Below are 19,268 nucleotides of genomic sequence, written 5' to 3'. Positions count from 1 at the left end.
TTTCGTGTATTTGTTTTGCTGCACAGTACCTTCATGTGCAAAGGTATCTAGAGATCTATCATTTGATATTGAATTGACCTAGAACAGCTAAATATTCACAAAATATTCTTCTGTTTGCTCAGAACTGCATGCATATTGTTATTTTTAGCTGGCAAGACTTTTGGAGTGTACTTTGATATTCAGTTATTAAAGATATCACAATGTGCTAAGCTGTTTTTCAGTACATGAAGCAATAACAGAACTTAGATTGAGGCCACCTTGGAAGGAGGAAGAAACACAGAAGGTCTTTTAAATCACAAAGCTGAACATTGCAATTAAAGGATTCCCTATTTTCCCCTTAAAACATGCATGTCTGGAATTTGTGAAAGATGAAACAACTGCCAGTAGAGCAGACATGTAGACTTGTCTTATATTCCACCAGAGTCCATAATTCAACTGATAAGCATGGTGAAGTACCAGTTCTGTGTCTCCCAGAAGGTTAGATTATAATATAACAGTGTATTCCACACTATATTCTGCTGTGCTGAACTGGTAAACCACACAGTGGAAATTACCAGCAAGTCCAAATTATCTAGCTATTTTAATGCATCTCTACGGGTTTACAGAGAGCTGCAGAGGTATACGAGGAACGAAAAACTCCATTATTGCCCTTACATCGTCTATACATACTGTACAAAAAAGATTAGAGAAATGAAAAAATAGAAATAAAAAGGAAACTTAGTATTGTATGGGAACTCTCCAGTCTGTTACTTACTGGAGCTTGAAACTGTTTTTCTAACTTCAAGTACTATATGCATTAGCGGTCCGTTCATTTTGTTTACTATAAGAAATTTATATTACCCAAGTGAACTGTGAAGCTTGGTGCCAATATTTGTTTATGAGGCTGCTTAAATTCGGATTAAGAAACAATTTGCCATTTTGAGTAAAATAGGCTAGTTTCTCTTACATTTTCACAGAATCTCTAGGACTAGGATGTAAGTATTTGTCTTAGCAACCTAACCTTATTAAAACACTGTTTGCTACACAGATTCACATACGTTATACTACACATCTATACATGCTCACTTAGACATTTCCAGTTTGATACAAAGAAATAAGAAATTTGCATAATTACTAAGAAAGGAAAAAAACCCATCTCATTCTAGCAAATCAGAATTCATTAAAAAAAAAATACACATCAAAACAACTTTATCATCGGTGCTCAGACACTTACCACTAGGAAGGTTGACTATGCCCTGGAAAAGCAGGGAGATACTTGTGGAAAGCATAGACAGCTCAATTAAATCCACTGAAATATAATTATTCTTCAGGAGCTTTAAAGCTCTTTCTTTTATCATAGGAAGTACAGTTAGGCCAAAAATATTCAGTCTACTTCTAAAAAAAAAAAAAAGTGAAATACTTTTTAAATAAATCATTTAGAAGAACAGTTATCTGCAGAAACAGATCCTCTTTTTTAATTTTTACATTGGGCCTTGCTTTTTAACTCATCATTAGAAATTCTTAGGTACAAAATGTTAAATGTAGTGTGATTTATTTTCATATCTAGATTGATGCTTGAGATCTTGGGAAGCTGTCATAAAAAGCTAAAAAAAATCTGGAGCCAGTTACCACTATAGATGTGAAAGATTCAGAAATTATCATACAGTCTAGAGCTTGAAACCACAAAGTCACCAACAAATTTTACAGGGTAGAAGGCAAGTAGTCATTAAATCTTCACTTCACTCACACCACTGTAAAATATTAAAAAAAAAAAAAAATACAAAAACCTCCAAGATGTGGCTAGCCATGTAATTTGCCATTATTTCATGCTTCACTGATGAAATATAGGAAAGATAATCTGTATTCCATTAAAAAAAAATTCCAAAATATATAACTTTATAATTTGGGTTATTGTAGCTCAGATATAATTTGCTTTTCATTAAAATAACCTTTAACTATGCTTTTTAAAATAAGAACTTACAGCAACAGGGACCTTCACAGTCATGACATATGACTCTTCATTTTCCTCCTTAAAATATTGAATGAGTAACACCCCCACATTCTGGGGAATGCAAAAAAATAGATTCTGAGTTAAGAAACACTGAGGTTCCTTTAGGATGAAGCTCAGGTATTTTTCTCCCCATTAACACTTGTTGGCTTGTCACATACTTCTACATAGTATAGCACAATTGCAGGGCAGAGGATCACTCTGCCATACTGCTACTAACAGCATTATGCTGTATATAGCAGACCTGGATGAAATAAAATTTCTCAAGCAGACTATAATGTAAAAATAGCAACTCATTTTTCTTTTAGTAGCCATAGCCAAGAGACAGTATTTGTTTATTTTACTTTTTCTTCACTTGATCACATACTTTAAGATCTCTTGTAGCTTATCTTGGCTATTTTTCTCTCTTGGTTGAGCTTTGAGAATCATCATATAGGCACCGCTCTGAATTGTTAGCTTTTTTCCAGGACAGCATGACAGTTCTACAAAAGCAGCTTTAAGACCTAGCGAAAATATAAAGGAAAGCAGGAAGGAAAAAAAGATAATTATGTATCACTGGAATTTCTATTCCATCTGTGCTGCAGACTGCATAGGCTCTGCTGAATCAGGCAGAAGATACCAAGTCAGGCACTGAGGATTTGACTTGTATCAGCCACGTATGAAAGCTTTTCTACCTAAAGTTGCTTGAAATGAGACAGGCTAGAAAACAGATACATAAAAATTGCACCGGAATAGTGATTTTATTTTTATTTTTTTATTTTCATTTTTATTTTTTCTTATCCAGTTCCCATCTGGTCTCTGGGTCTGTATATCCATAAGAGGAAAAAGGGCAAGGATTTAACTTCTCTATGTCTGCCTCTAACCCAACTCTATACAAATTGTACGTTCAAAAACTTGCTTCCTTGGTGTTCATGCTTCTCCATACTGCAATTTAAATTATAAATCACCTATTCAGCAGAGCACAGTATACACCCCACTGCATTATTTTGTAGTTCTAGGCTTGGCCAGCATGGTCTGTAAAGCAAAAGAATTTAACCTGATCTCCTCCTAGTTATCTGGGCCAGGAACAGAAACAACTTATGCCTTTGGCATACCACCTCTTGCCTCTGTTGTGGGTAACCATCGTCTTGCAGGCCCAGAAAAGCACATAGCTTTGAAATCATTGCAAATTGGTGCTCAAAATGGATGTAATTGTCCTATTGTATATGACCACTAATCATGAAGTGATGGCATTTCCTCCATACAAAACAACTACTACAGGCACAGGGCAAGCAAGAACAGTATTTTCATTAACTTCTTTTACTGCTGCTAAGTCTATAGTTTATAGCTTTGCTAGATGCAACATTTCAGGCAGAAAGTTTTTTTGAAAGGTAACAACTCTGCTTTGATTTCATGGCAATGATACAGTCTTAAGAAGCCACTGAAGATGAAGAGAGCAAATCACATCAGACAGCTTTTATGCTATTTCTTCAAAAATTAGAGTCCAGACTAGGATTTGTGAGGATGACAGAGGTAAGGCTTTCCGTCACCTAAAAGAAAGTCTTACCCCTGACCAATTTTTTCAATAATATCTATAATTTTGCTGCACTTCTACAGTAAAAATGTGTGACAAAATGACCTGCCATTTGAAAAGGGGGCTGGGAGAGGAAATGAGGAAGAGAAAACTGATAGTCCACATACTCCTGTTCCAGTCATCTTTTAAGAACTCCATCAGCTACAAAGTACGTGGGCTTTTCCACTTTAAAAAATTGACTACCTTTAAAATCACCAAATTCCCAGAAAGACACAAATGAATAAATCAGACCAGAAGCCCTTTAGAAAAATTTCTTTTCAGACTAAGTGAAAGCTGAAGGACTGCATAAATGGTATTTCACCTAAGCTACAATGTGATAGTCAAGAAAAGATGTTCATTTTCTATGTGGTAATATCTGATTGGCAAAGGACAGAAAGCACCACATTCCCCGGGCTGAGGTGAGACGTGCCCAGCTATCTAAGGTCATTACATCTGGCAGCTCCAGCAGATGTAGAATAGGAAGTTGTCCGTTATAGGTTCTGAGGTCATATTTGCTCTCTCAGGAGGTCTAGGGACCTTTCTGGATTGTGGGAGGAATCTTTCAGGATGAAGGGAGGAAATACCAGAAGAACGTGCCCAATGGTATGCAATGCCGTTTGGCTGAGGCCAGCTAAACCCTGCTCTTTTCGCATTAAAAAAACAAACAAAATGTGCAAGTGTGATCCACAGACTGGAGACCCAAATGTACCGTGTATTCCCTCTAACTCAAGAGGTTTTGAAAGCCCGTGGCCAGGGGCGGTCACTGCCATTGGTGAGTAGCGTGAAGTTTAAGATTAACACGATCAGGCCAAGACTTAAAATCATGGTTAATGACAACAGCATCCTAACGATCTTTAAACTTCCTATTGCTACGGAGAGTTATCAAAAAAATAAGCTTCGCTTAAGTTAATCAGTATGCAAAATACAAAAAAGCCCTTTTTATTTCTTCCCTAGGACTACACCCTGACCATGTACTTCCAGCAGTCCTGGAGGGATAAAAGGCTCTCTTATTCTGGAATACCTTTGAACCTAACTCTGGACAACAGAGTGGCTGACCAGCTCTGGGTGCCAGACACGTATTTCCAAAATGACAAGAAATCATTTGTCCATGGGGTGACAGTGAAAAACCGAATGATTCGACTCCATCCAGATGGGACAGTCCTTTATGGCCTACGGTACGTTGGGTTTTTTAATCAGCTATATGGCTGCCCTGGCAGAATGGAAGTCGTGATTGGTAAGTGCAGGTAACACCAATTCTGCTCTCCTCTCTTTTTTCCTGGTTTCTCAGTGCAGCTTTATGAGTCAGCAAATACTGCATCTAGACAACCACAACACACCCAAGAATTTTCCTCAGGGCATCAAAAATACCGTAACTACCAAAGCCTAATGCTTTTGTTTCTTTCGGCTCTTTTGAGCACATTAATCCTACTGAGGAGTTATTGTGGTTTTGACCTGGTAATCAATCACAGCTTAGACAAACATTTCCTTCTTTCTGAAATTTCTCCAGCAGTTCTTTAGAACAATGTAAAATAGAAAGTTGGGAGTCATCTGAAGAAGTGTGACCAACATTTGGTAGGGAATAAAAACAAGACATTTGTAAATTTACATTAACTATTTAAGGATTACCTATACATCTGAGTACAGGTTTTCTTTAATCTGCCTTGGTTTATCACTGCCTCTTTACACCACAACTGCTTCTTCATACAGTGCAACTTATATTCACCCCTGTAGATAAAAATAGATTCTAAAATCTGAACAGGCACAATCTAATGTTAAGGTACACAAATGTAAAATTAAAACTAAACTAAGTTTTTGTTATGTTAAGATTGCTGCAGAGCCTGAGTACGCTTTGCATTATTTTTAAAGTTAAGGTAGCTTTGCTTGGAAAATAAACATTGCCTGCCTGAAACAAACTTTGATCACTGTTATCGTTCAACAGTGAAAATAATGTGCAGAGGACATAAACCTGAAAGCATACCTCAGTTAATCAGGAAGAAGTCATAAAACATAAAACCTAGCTGAAATACTTCAAAATTGTACATAAGATAGGACTGGGATAAAGACACACTGCTGCAGCAATTCAAAACAAAAATAATGCTTGGGGAAAGATAACTTAGAGCTTACTGAAAACAAAAGTTTGGAATGGCTTCTTAGCCTATAAAAACATAACCTTTTAAAACACAACACTACCCATGCACTCAGAGAAAGTCTTCCAACCCATGAATTCACGCTTCACAAGAAACAAAAAAAAAATATTTAAAAATTATTATTTTGGTTCATCATAAGTATTCTTTTGAACTTGTCAGATTTGCAGGCAGCGCATCAATTGCTACCGATGACCACACAGGCACTTTGACACAGCCAGATCTGTTCTGGTACAGAAAAACTGCTGCTTCAGTTCTGAGAAAGAAAGCAAGGAACCCATGAGGAAATAGCTGATAGACTACAGGCTGTCATTATCATCTGCTAAACAGAGCATTTGAAAAATACATCTTTCCCATTGCCTTCAGACCTCCTACAGTTCCTTTCAATCAAACTGACTCCTGAAAATCAGCTTAGCAGAGCAGTTACCATTACAGAACTTTTTGACCTGAGAACTTTTCAAAATATTTTTTTTTTTTTTTTTTTTTTTTTTATTTTAAGGCCAGGAACTAAACTTATTTACATTGAAGGATTTGCACAGTGGCAAGAATGCGTATTAGAGCCAAGTAGTCCCTCACAAGCAGTTGTATACAATATAAACTACACCTAGAAATGTATGCTATGCATGTGCTTCGACACACATGCCACACATCTGGTATCAAGAACTGTCTGCTGCAGAAAGAGAAAAAGAAGCTGTGACACATCTGGTGAACCTGCTGCAAGTCCTCTCACGTGCTTCATCCACAAAGCACCAGCCTGGCTAAGAAGCTGTGACCTTGCCCAAGCATGTCTGTGCTCTTCCTCTCAGAGGTGGTCAGGCAAACCTCTAGTGCAACAGCAAAGATGGTCACCTTCGCATAACGAGGTTACTAGTTCATATAATTAAATACCCATTTGAATGGTTCAACAGCAGCTTTGCAACTCTGCAACAGCTGCAGCTCTGCAACTGAATACCCCATCCGATACCTCACTGCTCTCAGTAGGAAAATCAAATAAAACCAAAACCCAAATAAACAGCAAACACACCAACATAAAGGTCAACCTATATTCCACATACTTGCAGTCTAGTACTGGCTGATTCCCTTCTCCTCCCTCACCCCTGCCTTGTGCCCTTAACACACATTGGCACAGAGGCAACCTGGGGCTCTTCCCTACTTCCTTACCCCACAGAAAGCAGCAGGGACTCGGGGTGCAGCAGGGCCAAGTATTGCCAGATGCACCCATATCCACTGACAGCATTGTCATCACCAACCACGCGCAGAAAGAGATGCTCAGCTGTTGGGTCTTTTTCACAGCTCAAGCTGATGTGCCATGTTTTCTCCAAGGACAAGGCAGCTGTTTAGACACATCTGGTTAGCAGACTTTGGTCTGCCAGCTACCAGTGAAAACACATGTAGTGTCCCCATCCCACAAGAAAAATCTGGACAAATAACAAATGAGCAGAAGAATGAAGTTAAGAGACATTAAAACAGGTTTCATACATGTCGTGAAAGAGTGGAATGCACCTCACTCAAAACAGAGAAGCAGCTATAATTTTTATTGAGGTAGAATAATAATTTGACAGAGTTCAATAAATTTGATAGAACTGAACAAAGTTTAACAGTGGTTTACCAAGGTTCAATACGTTTGATGGCAAGGGTCACCTTATTAATTACTACATGGAAGAAACATACAAAGGAAAATTGAGTTGGAATCAAGTTAGAACGATTCACACAGAGACCAGAGACACAAAGGGTAAGGAAGATCTTCCCATTGAATCATGAGGTTCAGAGTGGACCCCTTGGCTTTCTAAACTCCTGATGGGCCTTAGGTACAGCCAGGTCCAGTCTTAGTCTCAGACTTGGACAATGGTTTATGTCTAATGAAATTATCTATACAAAGTTTATAATAATTAATATTTAATAGCTACATGAATTAGTAATGTTTCATTAGTAGTAATTCAGCATACTATCAGTCATTTTCCAAAAATCTGCCATTGGTAAAGGGTCTCTCTGCCTCGAGGAGCGACCTGAAGAGGTGTTCCATCTCAAGGGGAGATCACCACCATGCAGCCACCCTGCCTAGCAGGGAGAGCTCAACAAAGGCTCACCTAGGCTGTCACATTTATGGAATGAAGTGGTTGGCTTGCAGTCAAATTACATGTGATGGGAAAGGTATGCATGAGACTCCTTGCACCCACAGTTTGCTTTGTTCCTTGATTAATGAGTCTTGGAAAAGCCACCCACTGTTCACAGGTGAATCGCATGATCAGCATTCCAAGCTCATATGTATTGATGCTCACTTTGCCTCTCTGCTCCTTCGTGGATTTTCAGAGAGGAAATTCAAACCAGAGGAGTTCTTGGCCCAACTACGGCTCAGGCCTTAGCCTCCTTTGGATGCTGTACCAAACTCCTGCCAGTTTAGTTAAGGGGTTGAGTGCATCTGTCACAGTACAACAGATGGCAATTATTACATTGTTTGCATCTATTAATGGTCACTTTCATGACAGTAATAAATATGCTTCTGTCAGCCTTTATATCATACAAACAGCAATTTCTTTAAATACCAGATGACACATATGCCTCATGAGAAATAAAACACTGCAGAAAATGTTCTTGGGTAAAATTCAGCATTGCCTGTTAGAAATTTGAGCACAGCTCCAATTTTAGTCTTATAAGTAGAGAAAAAAATTTTGCAACATATGAGCTTGTGTTCAGCTTCTATATAGTAGAGTGTGAAGACAGTATCACCAAACTACACAGGAGCTGTGACCTGTGAGTTTCACTTTCATTACTGAAGACAGAGCATTGGCCTGGCATGACTTGAACAAGACAGACAACACCAGTTACGCTGCAGACCAGGGTTCGAGTTCCCAACGAGTTAGGCGGGGCCTTAAACCATGTCTCAAGGATAACTTAAATGCTTGCTTTCCCCCGTGCCTCCTATTCCCCACACAAATTTTCTATTTTCAGTCCAGAGTTAAATGTTTCTTTTCAGGCTCAAATATGAAATTTTACTGGTTTCTTTAAACAGGAATTGGAACAACCACAGCAGCTTTAAATAACCTGCTTTGCTTGTATCCATGTACTTGACAGTTTGGCATTAATGCAATGTTCAGTCTCCACGGAGTTGAGGAAAAATAAAACAAAGTTAATCATCTGGCTTTACAGATGAATAAACAAGGAAAACATACACTGGACTGGTTTTCAATCTTATAACAAAGCATTATCACTTCAGTATGTTGCCATTATAGTATTATTTCTATACTGGAAAATAACAGTCCCTTTAGCTTGGTTTTTTTCAGTAACTTTCAGCTGCTGTATCCCCATAGCTTAAAGAACAATGTGTGCATATAAACTTGTGCGGACACAGGATACTCCTAAATCTTCTGCCCTCTAGAATTGTGCATTGCTGTTATGTCTCTTACTACAAATGCTACTTTTATTAATTATTCACAGTACCAAATAATGGGTAACATTACTAACCAAATAACTCTTTCATCCCATCACCCAAGCAACTAAACACACATAAACGTATTTAAGTTCATGTTAATGTTTCCACTGAATTCCATTTCAAATGTGTCAGGGAAGTTGAATGTCACTGTTAAGTATTATGTACCTGAAGCACATGATTCTTCAGTTTCTATCAAGTACTCCCACCAGCAGCTATTATTATTTTCTGTGGCGTAGCCACCTGCTTCCTAAGCGAAAGAAAAAAAAAATCCCTTTGAGTCAATGTGCAAACCTGCAGCACTGCAAGGTGGTGTCCGAGACAGCTCTAGCCTGATCCCAGTACAGCTGGTAAAATACCAGATTCTTCTTTATTTTTTCCACATTTTAAGAAGTCATCAGATCCCATTAGCTATGACCCTTTTGGCACTAGCAGTGTCTCTCATTACTTTTATTGCCTTTCAGGCAAGATTGTCTAGAAATCTCTCCCAAGGCTTTGGATTCTCAAATCAACACATGCTGTTGTTTCTTTTGCTTTTCCTTTTTCCTCCTTTCCTGGGTAAGATGCTAGACATGTAATCTGTCTTTAAGAAATTAATAATGTTTCCTTAAATATATTGTACTGAATTCCATATTCAAATTCTTATATGATAATGTCAAGAATGGAAGCTCTGATTTAAATCAACCTTTCCTAGGTTTTTTATGCCACCTCTTAATTCTTCTTAGCATTTCACTAGCAGAACAATGACATCTTATTGCTTTTGAGACATCTGTTCTCTTATCATGACATTGCCTCAAAATAAACATTAGCAGAATTTCATCTGGTGTGGTGAAAGCAGCACATCCTTCAAAAGTATTAGTTGTTAAGAAGCGCAACATACCTTTAGTCATAACTTTACACAGATTTCCCGCCCTTCTGATGTTCAAACACAAACCCATCTTTCATTAGAGCAGGTCTTCATTTATTTCAAGGCAGGGGAACTGAACATATCGTGACAAGGATGCAAAGATCTGACTTGGAGCACTGCAAACTTTTGAGTTTAATGAGACCATATATTTTTATACTGCTGCAGCAGAGGCTGCCACTTTGCTAGGCACTGCTACAGCTGCAAGGGGGCAAGGATCATTCTTTCCTGTGTCTTCAACATAAGGACTTATTTCACCACTTCTTACACAGAGATTTTCTGTGATATAAACACTGTCAGACACATCCACCTACCTCCAACCAATTCACAAGTGTGAATTGACCCAGGCAACATTTGATTTACTAACCACTTATTCATGCAATACCCATGGAAGCCCATCTAGCATATCCTAAAGGTGGAATACAAGAAAAGCTATATTTAAATGCAGAATGCTTTGTTTTTAAATATAATCTTAAAAGTAAATTTGACTGTAAACTTCCCTTCTTGACTGTCTCTATTTTGGCAATATATCTGAGAGTGTTACTAAAGAAAATTGCTAGCCAGGAACTTGCATCTTTTAGTGCAGTGAAATTTCACTGCTTTGTGGATTGGTTTTGTATTGCCATGATTCTGGGCTTTTTTCCTCCAAACACCTTCATGGATTTTATTGAAGAGTCAGTTATTTGGTCCTTTTGAGGACATCCCATCATGGCAACAAGCAGCCTACTTACACTGGTACTCAATAGATTGTCCTCACTGGCGTTACTAAACAGCTCCAGCTGAAAAAAAAAAAAAAAAGACTGCAGTCATTCTAAATGATAAAACCCAATGTCATCTAGCTGCAATAAAAAGCTACTTTTTATTTCACTCTACAGAAAAATACAGAACAACTTATAAAGCATTCTTTTATCAGGTGATAGAGTAGTTTTGAAAATTATACAAAAAGCTATGTCTTCCATGTATCAGTGCCGAAAGATTTAGCAGCAGGCATCTTAAAAAAAAAAAAAAAAAAACCAAAAACCAAAAGTGTTATGCTGGAGTGAAGAATCCAATGAAAAGCAAGACATTAGATCACAGCTGACACAGAAACTGTACTTTCTAATACTTAGTGTTTTCATATGTGATTACCTGATACTAAGGCTCACAAGAACCAATTTGGGATTTCCTTTGTATTTTTGAAACCTGAAGATATACAAGAACTTTGCAAACATAAGTCAGATATTTGCCATTTCTTCCACCTCCCAAAACATTTGTCTCTGAGGGTCAGTTTTCAGGATTCACAGGGAATGCATACATTCCTCAATGTACAGCCGTTAGGAAGGGGTAGGGGTGAGGGGGGCAGTTCACGTGTGTGTTGTGGATGCCAGTTCAGCCTGCAACAGGTCACACTGGGCCTGCTGCAAACTTTCTTCTGACAGACTACCCTCAAATGAGCACATGTGCCTGATGGGCAGCCAGCATGGCACCTAATCACAGGAGATACACTGCTAGGGGCATTTGTTTAACTCAGAAGGAAAAAAGGAGAGGAAGAGGACACAGCAAATTGATCCTGAAGCAGATGGATTTTCCTCTTTGTCCCTCCCGCTGCTTGTGGACTGTTCGAATTGTTTGTGCCCCTCTGTCAATCCTACTGTCATCTCCTCTTCCTAGTCAATAACCCAGTCCTTAGGCATGGCATGGCTGGTGCAAGGAGATGAGTGAGCAACAGCCAGTACCTAAACCCATGGGGAGAAAGCAGTTGCACCAAGTCTACGCATGGAAGACAGCCTGCATGGCCAAAATACAGCTGCATTTATTAACCAGGCTGCAGTATAGAATCATAGAATGGTTTGGGTTGGAAAAGACCTCAAAGATCATCTAGTTCCAACACCCCCCTGCCATGGGCAGGGACACCCTCCACTAGACCACGTTGCCCAAACCCCCATCCAGCCTGGCCTTGAACACTTCCAGGGATGGGGCCTCCACAACCTCTCTGGGCAACCTGTTCCAGTGCCTCACCACTCTCACAGTAAAGAATTTCTTTCTAACATCTAATCTAAATCGACCCTCCTTCAGCTTAAACCCATTACCCCTTGTCCTGTCACTACACTCCCTCATAAACACTCCCTCACCACCTTTCCTGTAGGCCCCTTCAGGTACTGGAAGGCCGCAATTAGATCTCCCCGGAGCCTTCTCTTCTCCAGGCTGAACAATCCCAACTCTCTCAGCCTGTCCTCATAGGAGAGGTGCTCCAGCCCTCTGATCAGCTTTGTGGCCCTCCTCTGGACTTGCTCCAACAAAGTAGCTGTAGGAGAAAGAGCTACTCCTTGCCCTTGGCAGCTACCAGAGGGAAAAAAAGCACCAAAGTTCACTTACGCTCTCTCATGCTTGAGCACGGACTCCTCCAGCCTGCATGTTTATAAAGTCAAAACAGGGAACATCTGGCCGAGAACTGCAACACCATCAATATGTGATGTTGCCATAAGCTAAAATACGTTTTCAGGGTTGTTCCTACCATCTGCAAAACTGGTTCATTTGACACAGTCTGTCCCAGGTCACTTCCCACACACTGCAGTTAATTTGATAGAGATTGCAAACTGGTTTGTATAATACATTCTTAGAAAAAAAAAATTATCATCTCAATACAGCTACAGTCTGCAATTTACTGCATGAAGCACAGTAGCACTCAGGCAGGCACTGGTGTACCAAGGTATAGCTTATTTTTCACACAAAAGCTGAGGGATGTGCTTGTCTAAATACTGCTGAAAGCACGAGGAAGCAGCACAGGTGTAGTCTGTCTCATAGCTCTAATGCAAGAACGGTGAAGGAGCATCAGGGAATGAGACACTCTTAGCATCACTCATTATTAGTGAATGAGTGAACAATTCTACCTGAAGAACAGTTATATGCTCTAGTTGAGGGAAAAAATACGGAACAGAGTAAGAGAATCCTGCAGAAATTGTATGTGCTTACTTTATTTTTCAGACGCAGAGAGAGATGTAATTATATTCAGACACCAAATAAAAAATAGCAAGAATAAAGGAACTGTAACCCAGCCACTCCTAAGCTCACAAGAAACAACTGCTGCATTACTCTAGTTCCAATAAAAAGTACTTTTTGATTTATTTATTTTTAATGGTTGTCTCCTCCCCAGGCTGGGTGTGCCCTGCAGCCATCTAACTTGCCAGCAGCAGGCAACGCAGCAGTAGCAGCACAAAGCTCTGCTTTCCCACTGGGCCTATTGCATTTCAGAAACATTTTTTCAGGTCCAGCCAGGCTTTTCTCCAGCTTACATGTTGAGCTGCATTTATACTCTCCGCCACCTTAGCTGCACTCTCCTCTCCAGGTGTGAACACTTCTCCCCAAATCTGCCTCTTCCAGCTCCTCCAAGATTCTTCATGCCCAGCCTGTGGTTTCTTATTCCCCTACTTAATGTACAAAGATTGGAAAGGACAGTGCGCTACACAACAATAAGGATGATAAATCAGTGGGGGACTAGCACATCTAGTCCATTTGCTGCATGAAGCTCAATTCATCGTTTTACTTTGCCGGTATTTAGCTGGGCACTGGTGGAAAACTCTACATACCACATCGCTCTATACCCATCCTCAGAGGCTGCTGTGTACTTCACTGCTTAATGCCACAGCTGGAAATCAAAGAGACAACCTTTATTCAGGCACCTCCTTGCTCTGGAGTGGTTGGATTTGTAACCTTTATGCTATGACCATGTAATGCTGTTTACACAGTGAAATGCAATCTCACTACTACTTTACTCACACATTTATTGTACATAATGTAACATACCAATCAACACAGGGCGTTATCATTTCTGTAACATCATTTGATGAAGAATACCTGAGACAGAGATCATTGTAGTGATTTATAACTGAAAGCACACAGCCAAAATCAAGGACAATTTAAGACAAAAGTGAGTACAGCCCTTAACACTTAGGAGGTGTCATTTATGTAGACCTTTACTACTGCAGGTAAACCAGAAAACCTGCAACTGCTTATGGGCTCATACGTGCAAACCAAAATCACTGCTTCAGAAATGCTTAGGTTTTATTCAGTGTCAAGCACAAAAGGGACCCGCAGGCTTGATAAAACAAAGTGGGAAGTTGGTAGTTAATAAATAGCACAAATGGAAATGGAAGACTGAAAACTGTAAGAAAAAGGAGGAAAGCTAGGGTTTTCTCCAGCTGCCAGGGCAGGGTAGGAAGTCACAGGCATAACTCAGAGACAGCCTTGCTGTCTTGCTTTAGCACGAAGGGGCTCACAAACAGCTGGGGGAAGCCACCGGCAGCCCATCCTGAAAAGAGGTGCTGTCCTCATCACTGACATCATGCAAGCTGAAATCCCTCCAGTGGCATACGCGGCAAATCTCCCCCTTCTCTCACCCCAGTAAACAGCAGACGTGGCAGAAACACAGAACTCTGTGGGGAGAAACTATTCATAAACTCCTACTGAATTGTCAAATAATTCCCTGTATTTGATTTAGAACTTTTCCCCCCAATTTCACTCAACTTAAAAATGGTACATGAAAATGGAATAAAAATTTAGTGTGAAAATAACCTAGAAGAAGGTGGGGAAACACTTCGGGTTGAAGGAGCCCTATAGAGAACATATTAAAAAAAACCAAACACAAACAACAAAAAAACCCACACAAGTACTTAACATGAAGTCAGCTTTAAATACGTGAGCAGTGGCTCTTCTAATCAGTAGTTAAGTACATGAGCAGTCTGGTGGAGTCACAGCAACTAGCTTCACAGGCTTGAATTTAAAACACAAGCTTTAGATGCTCTAATTGATTGTGGCTATCAAGTACAGCACTTTGAAGAACTGAATTATAAGCATTTTGTAGAGCAAAGCCCACTAGGCTTTATTCAAAGACCACTTAATTCAAGCAGATTCTAGATCAAACTCAGATTACTGATATTATGTCACCTATTTAAATATATTAATATTGTTAAAATACTATTTAGCTATATTGATATTATCTAAAGAACAATTAAAAAATAATTAGACAACATTGTAAAAATGTTTAATTTTAAAGATGAAGGACACCACAAAGTATGGATTACATATTTTCTATGCAGCACATCATTTCTTCCTGTCTTGGTATAAATGGCTTTTGGATGATTTTCTTATCCTCTGTTTTACAGACCATGTTCTGCCTACTAAATCTGAGCAAGTCCTCCTTTTCTGTCATATCAGAGGTACAAATGTCTTCCAGTACTTTGGAATTATTACTCTTTCACTGTCAACCCAATCTGTATCAAAATTACACTTCCAAAAATAATGGTCTTTAATTTTTTTTTTTTACTATTTATTTATTTTTAAAAGAATTCCATTCACACCAAAGTTCATCTCTAGTGTATATAAATAATGCTATTATTTATAGTTGCCTCAAACGTTTTGGGAGACAGAAATTAAGTAAAATTAAATTTAATGGCAGAGATTAACACTAAAGTTCTTTTGATTGAGAAGAATTTCAAATAAAATATTATTATATACACTCTAAGAATCACTTCATCCAATAATATCATAGGCAATTTTTTACGAGTGTTTCTTTCTTTACTTGCTTTTAGGGGACAAGTAGCAGATGAGAAAGGAGCTTTTGTGTATTTACCATCTCAGCTTTCTGCTCTCACAAACCATAAAAGCTTGTGCCTGATAACCTGTTAGGTGCACAGATATCTTCTAACTGAGCAACCAGAACAAAAATCCCCCCAAGCTTTTCACAAGTGAGCTATGCAACTCTTACTGTATCGGTGTGGCCAGTTGCATACATACCGTTGCGGCAGCACGTGTTTCATCTTCATACTCTAGAAGTTAGTGCTTAAGTTTGCTTAACTTTATAATATTTGCTTTTTCCCTGAAATACTAGATTTTGAACACATTTCTTGCTGCTTATACACCAAATGTACATATACAGTTACACCAGTTACTTGTATTTTCGAAAGAAAAAGGCAAAAGCTTTTCTAAAAACCACTGCAGTTTAACTTATAGAGCTGGTATGTATTGTTAGCAGTACAGACTATTTAGTATATCTTTTTATATAATGCTATGTAGACAGCAATAGAGGTCTGTGCTGAATCCTAATATGCTAACATACTTTAAGCAGTACATTTCATATCAGCATACGTTTGGTACATACCACAGTATGTGTGTTTTCCAGGTCTTGAAGTTCATTAAAAAGACATTTAATAAAAAGCAAATCCATTTCCCTCTAATAATAAAAATTTAAAAGGGTCAGTAATTAAAGTTGTACTTTGCTGTAGATTTTCAGTTTACATACTATTAATTTTGAGCTTGCCGAGAACAGTTATTACTAAGGGAGAAAATATAAGTTCTTAGCTGCTCAAAACCAAACTCGCTCTTATTTCATTTATATTGATGTTGATCAGTGACATCATTGGGGGGTAAATCCGTACCTTTTCTATGCAATAAAAGTATCAGGCAGATAAATTAAGGTCCTAGGGGAGGCAGCAAATATTTTACCAGACCTGCACCAAGTTGATGAAGGCACTTAGATCTACAAAAGGGAGGAGTCTTAATTTAGGTATTCTCTCAAAGAGACAAGAACTGTCCTAACAAACACTACCCTAAAGCTGCTGAAATCCACACCAAATGCTGAGACAGCCCATTCACTACCAACACACAAAATGAAAAAGGAAAATTAATAAATGGTGCCAGGCTGCTTCTCAAAGACATCCCCTTTGCTCACAAAGCTCACAGCCGTCAGGCCGTACCCATTCTGTGCCACACCACACAGAAGGTTGGCTCCTACCATATCAACTGTTTAAGGGTATAAGCATAAAGAGCAACCCTACCTTGGTTAATTCACTAAGGCAATCAAACACAGTAGGTTTAAGTAACTTTAACACAGATTGAGAACTGGTTTTTTGAGTACAACACTAAGATGCGAATAATTATGCATTAAAAAATGTTTTCAGACGATGTATTTTCTCCTTAACCTTCACTCTTCTACAAATATCTCCGCTTAAAAGAAAAAGAACGTAATCTTTCTTCTCAAATATCATTGGCCTAATTTAGAAGTAGCTGCAAGAAAATTTACAATCTAGAAAATAGCTCAGCCCTTGAATATAATAAAATGTGAAATGAATTACTCTATAAAATACAATAGTACATTCCTCTATTGAGCACTTTTGCTATAGTATCAACACACATGGTCTTATAACTGCCAGGCCAAATTATCCTCATTTTAAGAGGCAAAATGTGTGACAACTAGAATGTTTTAATTTTGTAAAGCCTATTAATAAAGTAAGATTACCAAGTATTGCTATAGCATTGGTAATACAATCCCACCTTAAACTGCAAATCTGACCTCTTTTTGTTAGATTGAGAAGTCAACTTGAGCAGACATGAGGAGGTAGGTATTTCAAATACAATTTATTTAGTTGTGGGATAACATATTTAATTGCATTACAAATTAATTAGACATCATCTTTCAGGGAAGAATCTAGAACTATCAGAAATACTGGAGCTTCTAGGAGCCTAAAGCAAGAGTCAAAAGCGTGGACAAAGCAACTTGAAACTCAACCAACAGTTAAGCCTACAGTAGGTAGATTTACATGGGAGTGACCTATACAGGAGTCTGAGCTGACTGTACACTATTTCTTGATCTCTGGGTAAACCATCAGGCAGCGACATCAGCCTCAGCTCCCCCAGCCCAGGTACAGTTTTGTCTACACGCAGCGCGACTGGTTTCACTTTCGCTGAGGTACCTGCTCACAACTCAGAAAAAATAACACCACAGTCACAGCCTCAGACTTCACTTACCAACAACAACATGTCCCATTGACAGAGGCATTGACTCTAATTCTTGAAATTCCATTAAAAAACAAAGAAACCTCTCAAAAAAAACCCAACAAAACAACTCCCAAAACAACCAAACAAAACACATAAACACAAAGGAAAAAAAAAACCCCCGCACAGGTGCTTGCTAGAGTCAGGTCAGTAAGAATACACACTTCACTTCTCTTTGGAAAGAGCAGCGAAAACCATATCAAGACAAGTACAAATTATTTGTGCTTACTTTTTGCAAAGTGGTGTACTTTCCACATGTGAAAAGCGCCTGGTTCTTTGCATTCATGAAGAAATACCAAAGACCAATTTTTCAAAGCCACGTGCATAACAATAGGCTTGGTCCAACAAGACACCAGTCATCTTCCAGAAAGATATATACACTCTCTCTTATATTATCATCTTTTCTATAGGTCAGACAGAAAAGTTTATCATCTGAGAAGATAAGTTACGTACAAAGGGTAAGCTGACATCTCCCATGCATCATGGCACAGGCAAAAGAAATTTGGGGAAGTTTAGACCTCTTGGCACTTCCCAGGCCTGGGAAATGTAACTATCTGATGCACCAACACATGCTGCTGCTGTCTCTTTTAGCAGAGCCACTCTAACCACCTCTGAGAATACAGACACAAGAGACTGCAAATGCAGCATTTTTCATAATCTTTAGATAGATGAATCTGTAAACTATGTAAGACAGTGTGATCAAGTGGTTATATTGGAAGCATAAATCTACTTCCAGCCTTGTCCCTCATATATCTGGGTAAATGAAGAGCTTGGTGTTGAAATCTTAATATTTTGGGGTTTATTAGCTGATGCGGGGTCTTTTAAGCTTGTTCTCAGGGTTGATCATAAACCTTTTTACAAAGGAAAAATCGTATCTCTTAAGGTTATCTATTTTTTGGTAAAATAGGAGATAATATTTAAGAGTTTTTAAAAGGCCTAACAGTTATCCAAGTAAATCACCTATATACACCCCATTGCTGTATTTATTAGTTTTAGTATGTTCTCACTGATCAAGGGACAGAAAGAAAAACATTGCACAGATTCATTTTATTTGTAAGGACTTAGTTCACGTAATGTCTTAACCCATTTCCCATTATTTTCTTCTGTCAGAAAACATCTGCGGAACATGCCATTGGAGTCCAATAAAATAAAAAAATACATCTCAATTTCTATTTTATTAGCTCATAAACTATTCTACAAGAAATATTTCAATACCTGGAGAAATGTTTCTGAACAAATACTTTTGATGAATCTCTAGTCAGACCTTTTGCAAATGGGGGGGGGAAGAGAAGAAAAAATGTCAAATTATCTCCTAAGAATTATTCCATTGACCCCAGCTGGCATCATTTGAAATACAGTTGGCTACTGGCCTACTTGTCTTGTTACAAGGTCTCCAACTGTTGAGTCTTTCACTAAAAGAAATACATGAAAACGCTATAAAATTA

At 38.5% G+C, this 19,268-nt stretch overlaps 1 protein-coding gene across 2 annotated transcripts in view; it reads left to right on the top strand.

The window, feature by feature from the left end:
* The window catches only part of GABRB1 (gamma-aminobutyric acid type A receptor subunit beta1), a 129,363-nt gene that overhangs the window by 63,827 nt on the left and 46,268 nt on the right, over positions 1–19,268 (top strand). For both annotated transcript variants that reach the window (XR_012835364.1, XM_075752223.1), the window contains exon 4: positions 4,494–4,714. Coding sequence is in view for 1 of the 2 variants with exons in the window: in XM_075752223.1 (XP_075608338.1) it covers positions 4,494–4,714 (221 nt within the window). In the remaining variant the exon portion in view is untranslated. The remainder of the gene's footprint in view (positions 1–4,493; positions 4,715–19,268) is intronic.

Source organism: Balearica regulorum, chromosome 4 (assembly GCF_011004875.1).
Source record: "Balearica regulorum gibbericeps isolate bBalReg1 chromosome 4, bBalReg1.pri, whole genome shotgun sequence".
Taxonomy (NCBI): domain Eukaryota; kingdom Metazoa; phylum Chordata; class Aves; order Gruiformes; family Gruidae; genus Balearica; species Balearica regulorum.
The sequence above is the reverse complement of the archived record's forward strand: the minus strand, read 5'-3'. Positions and strand labels throughout refer to the sequence as shown.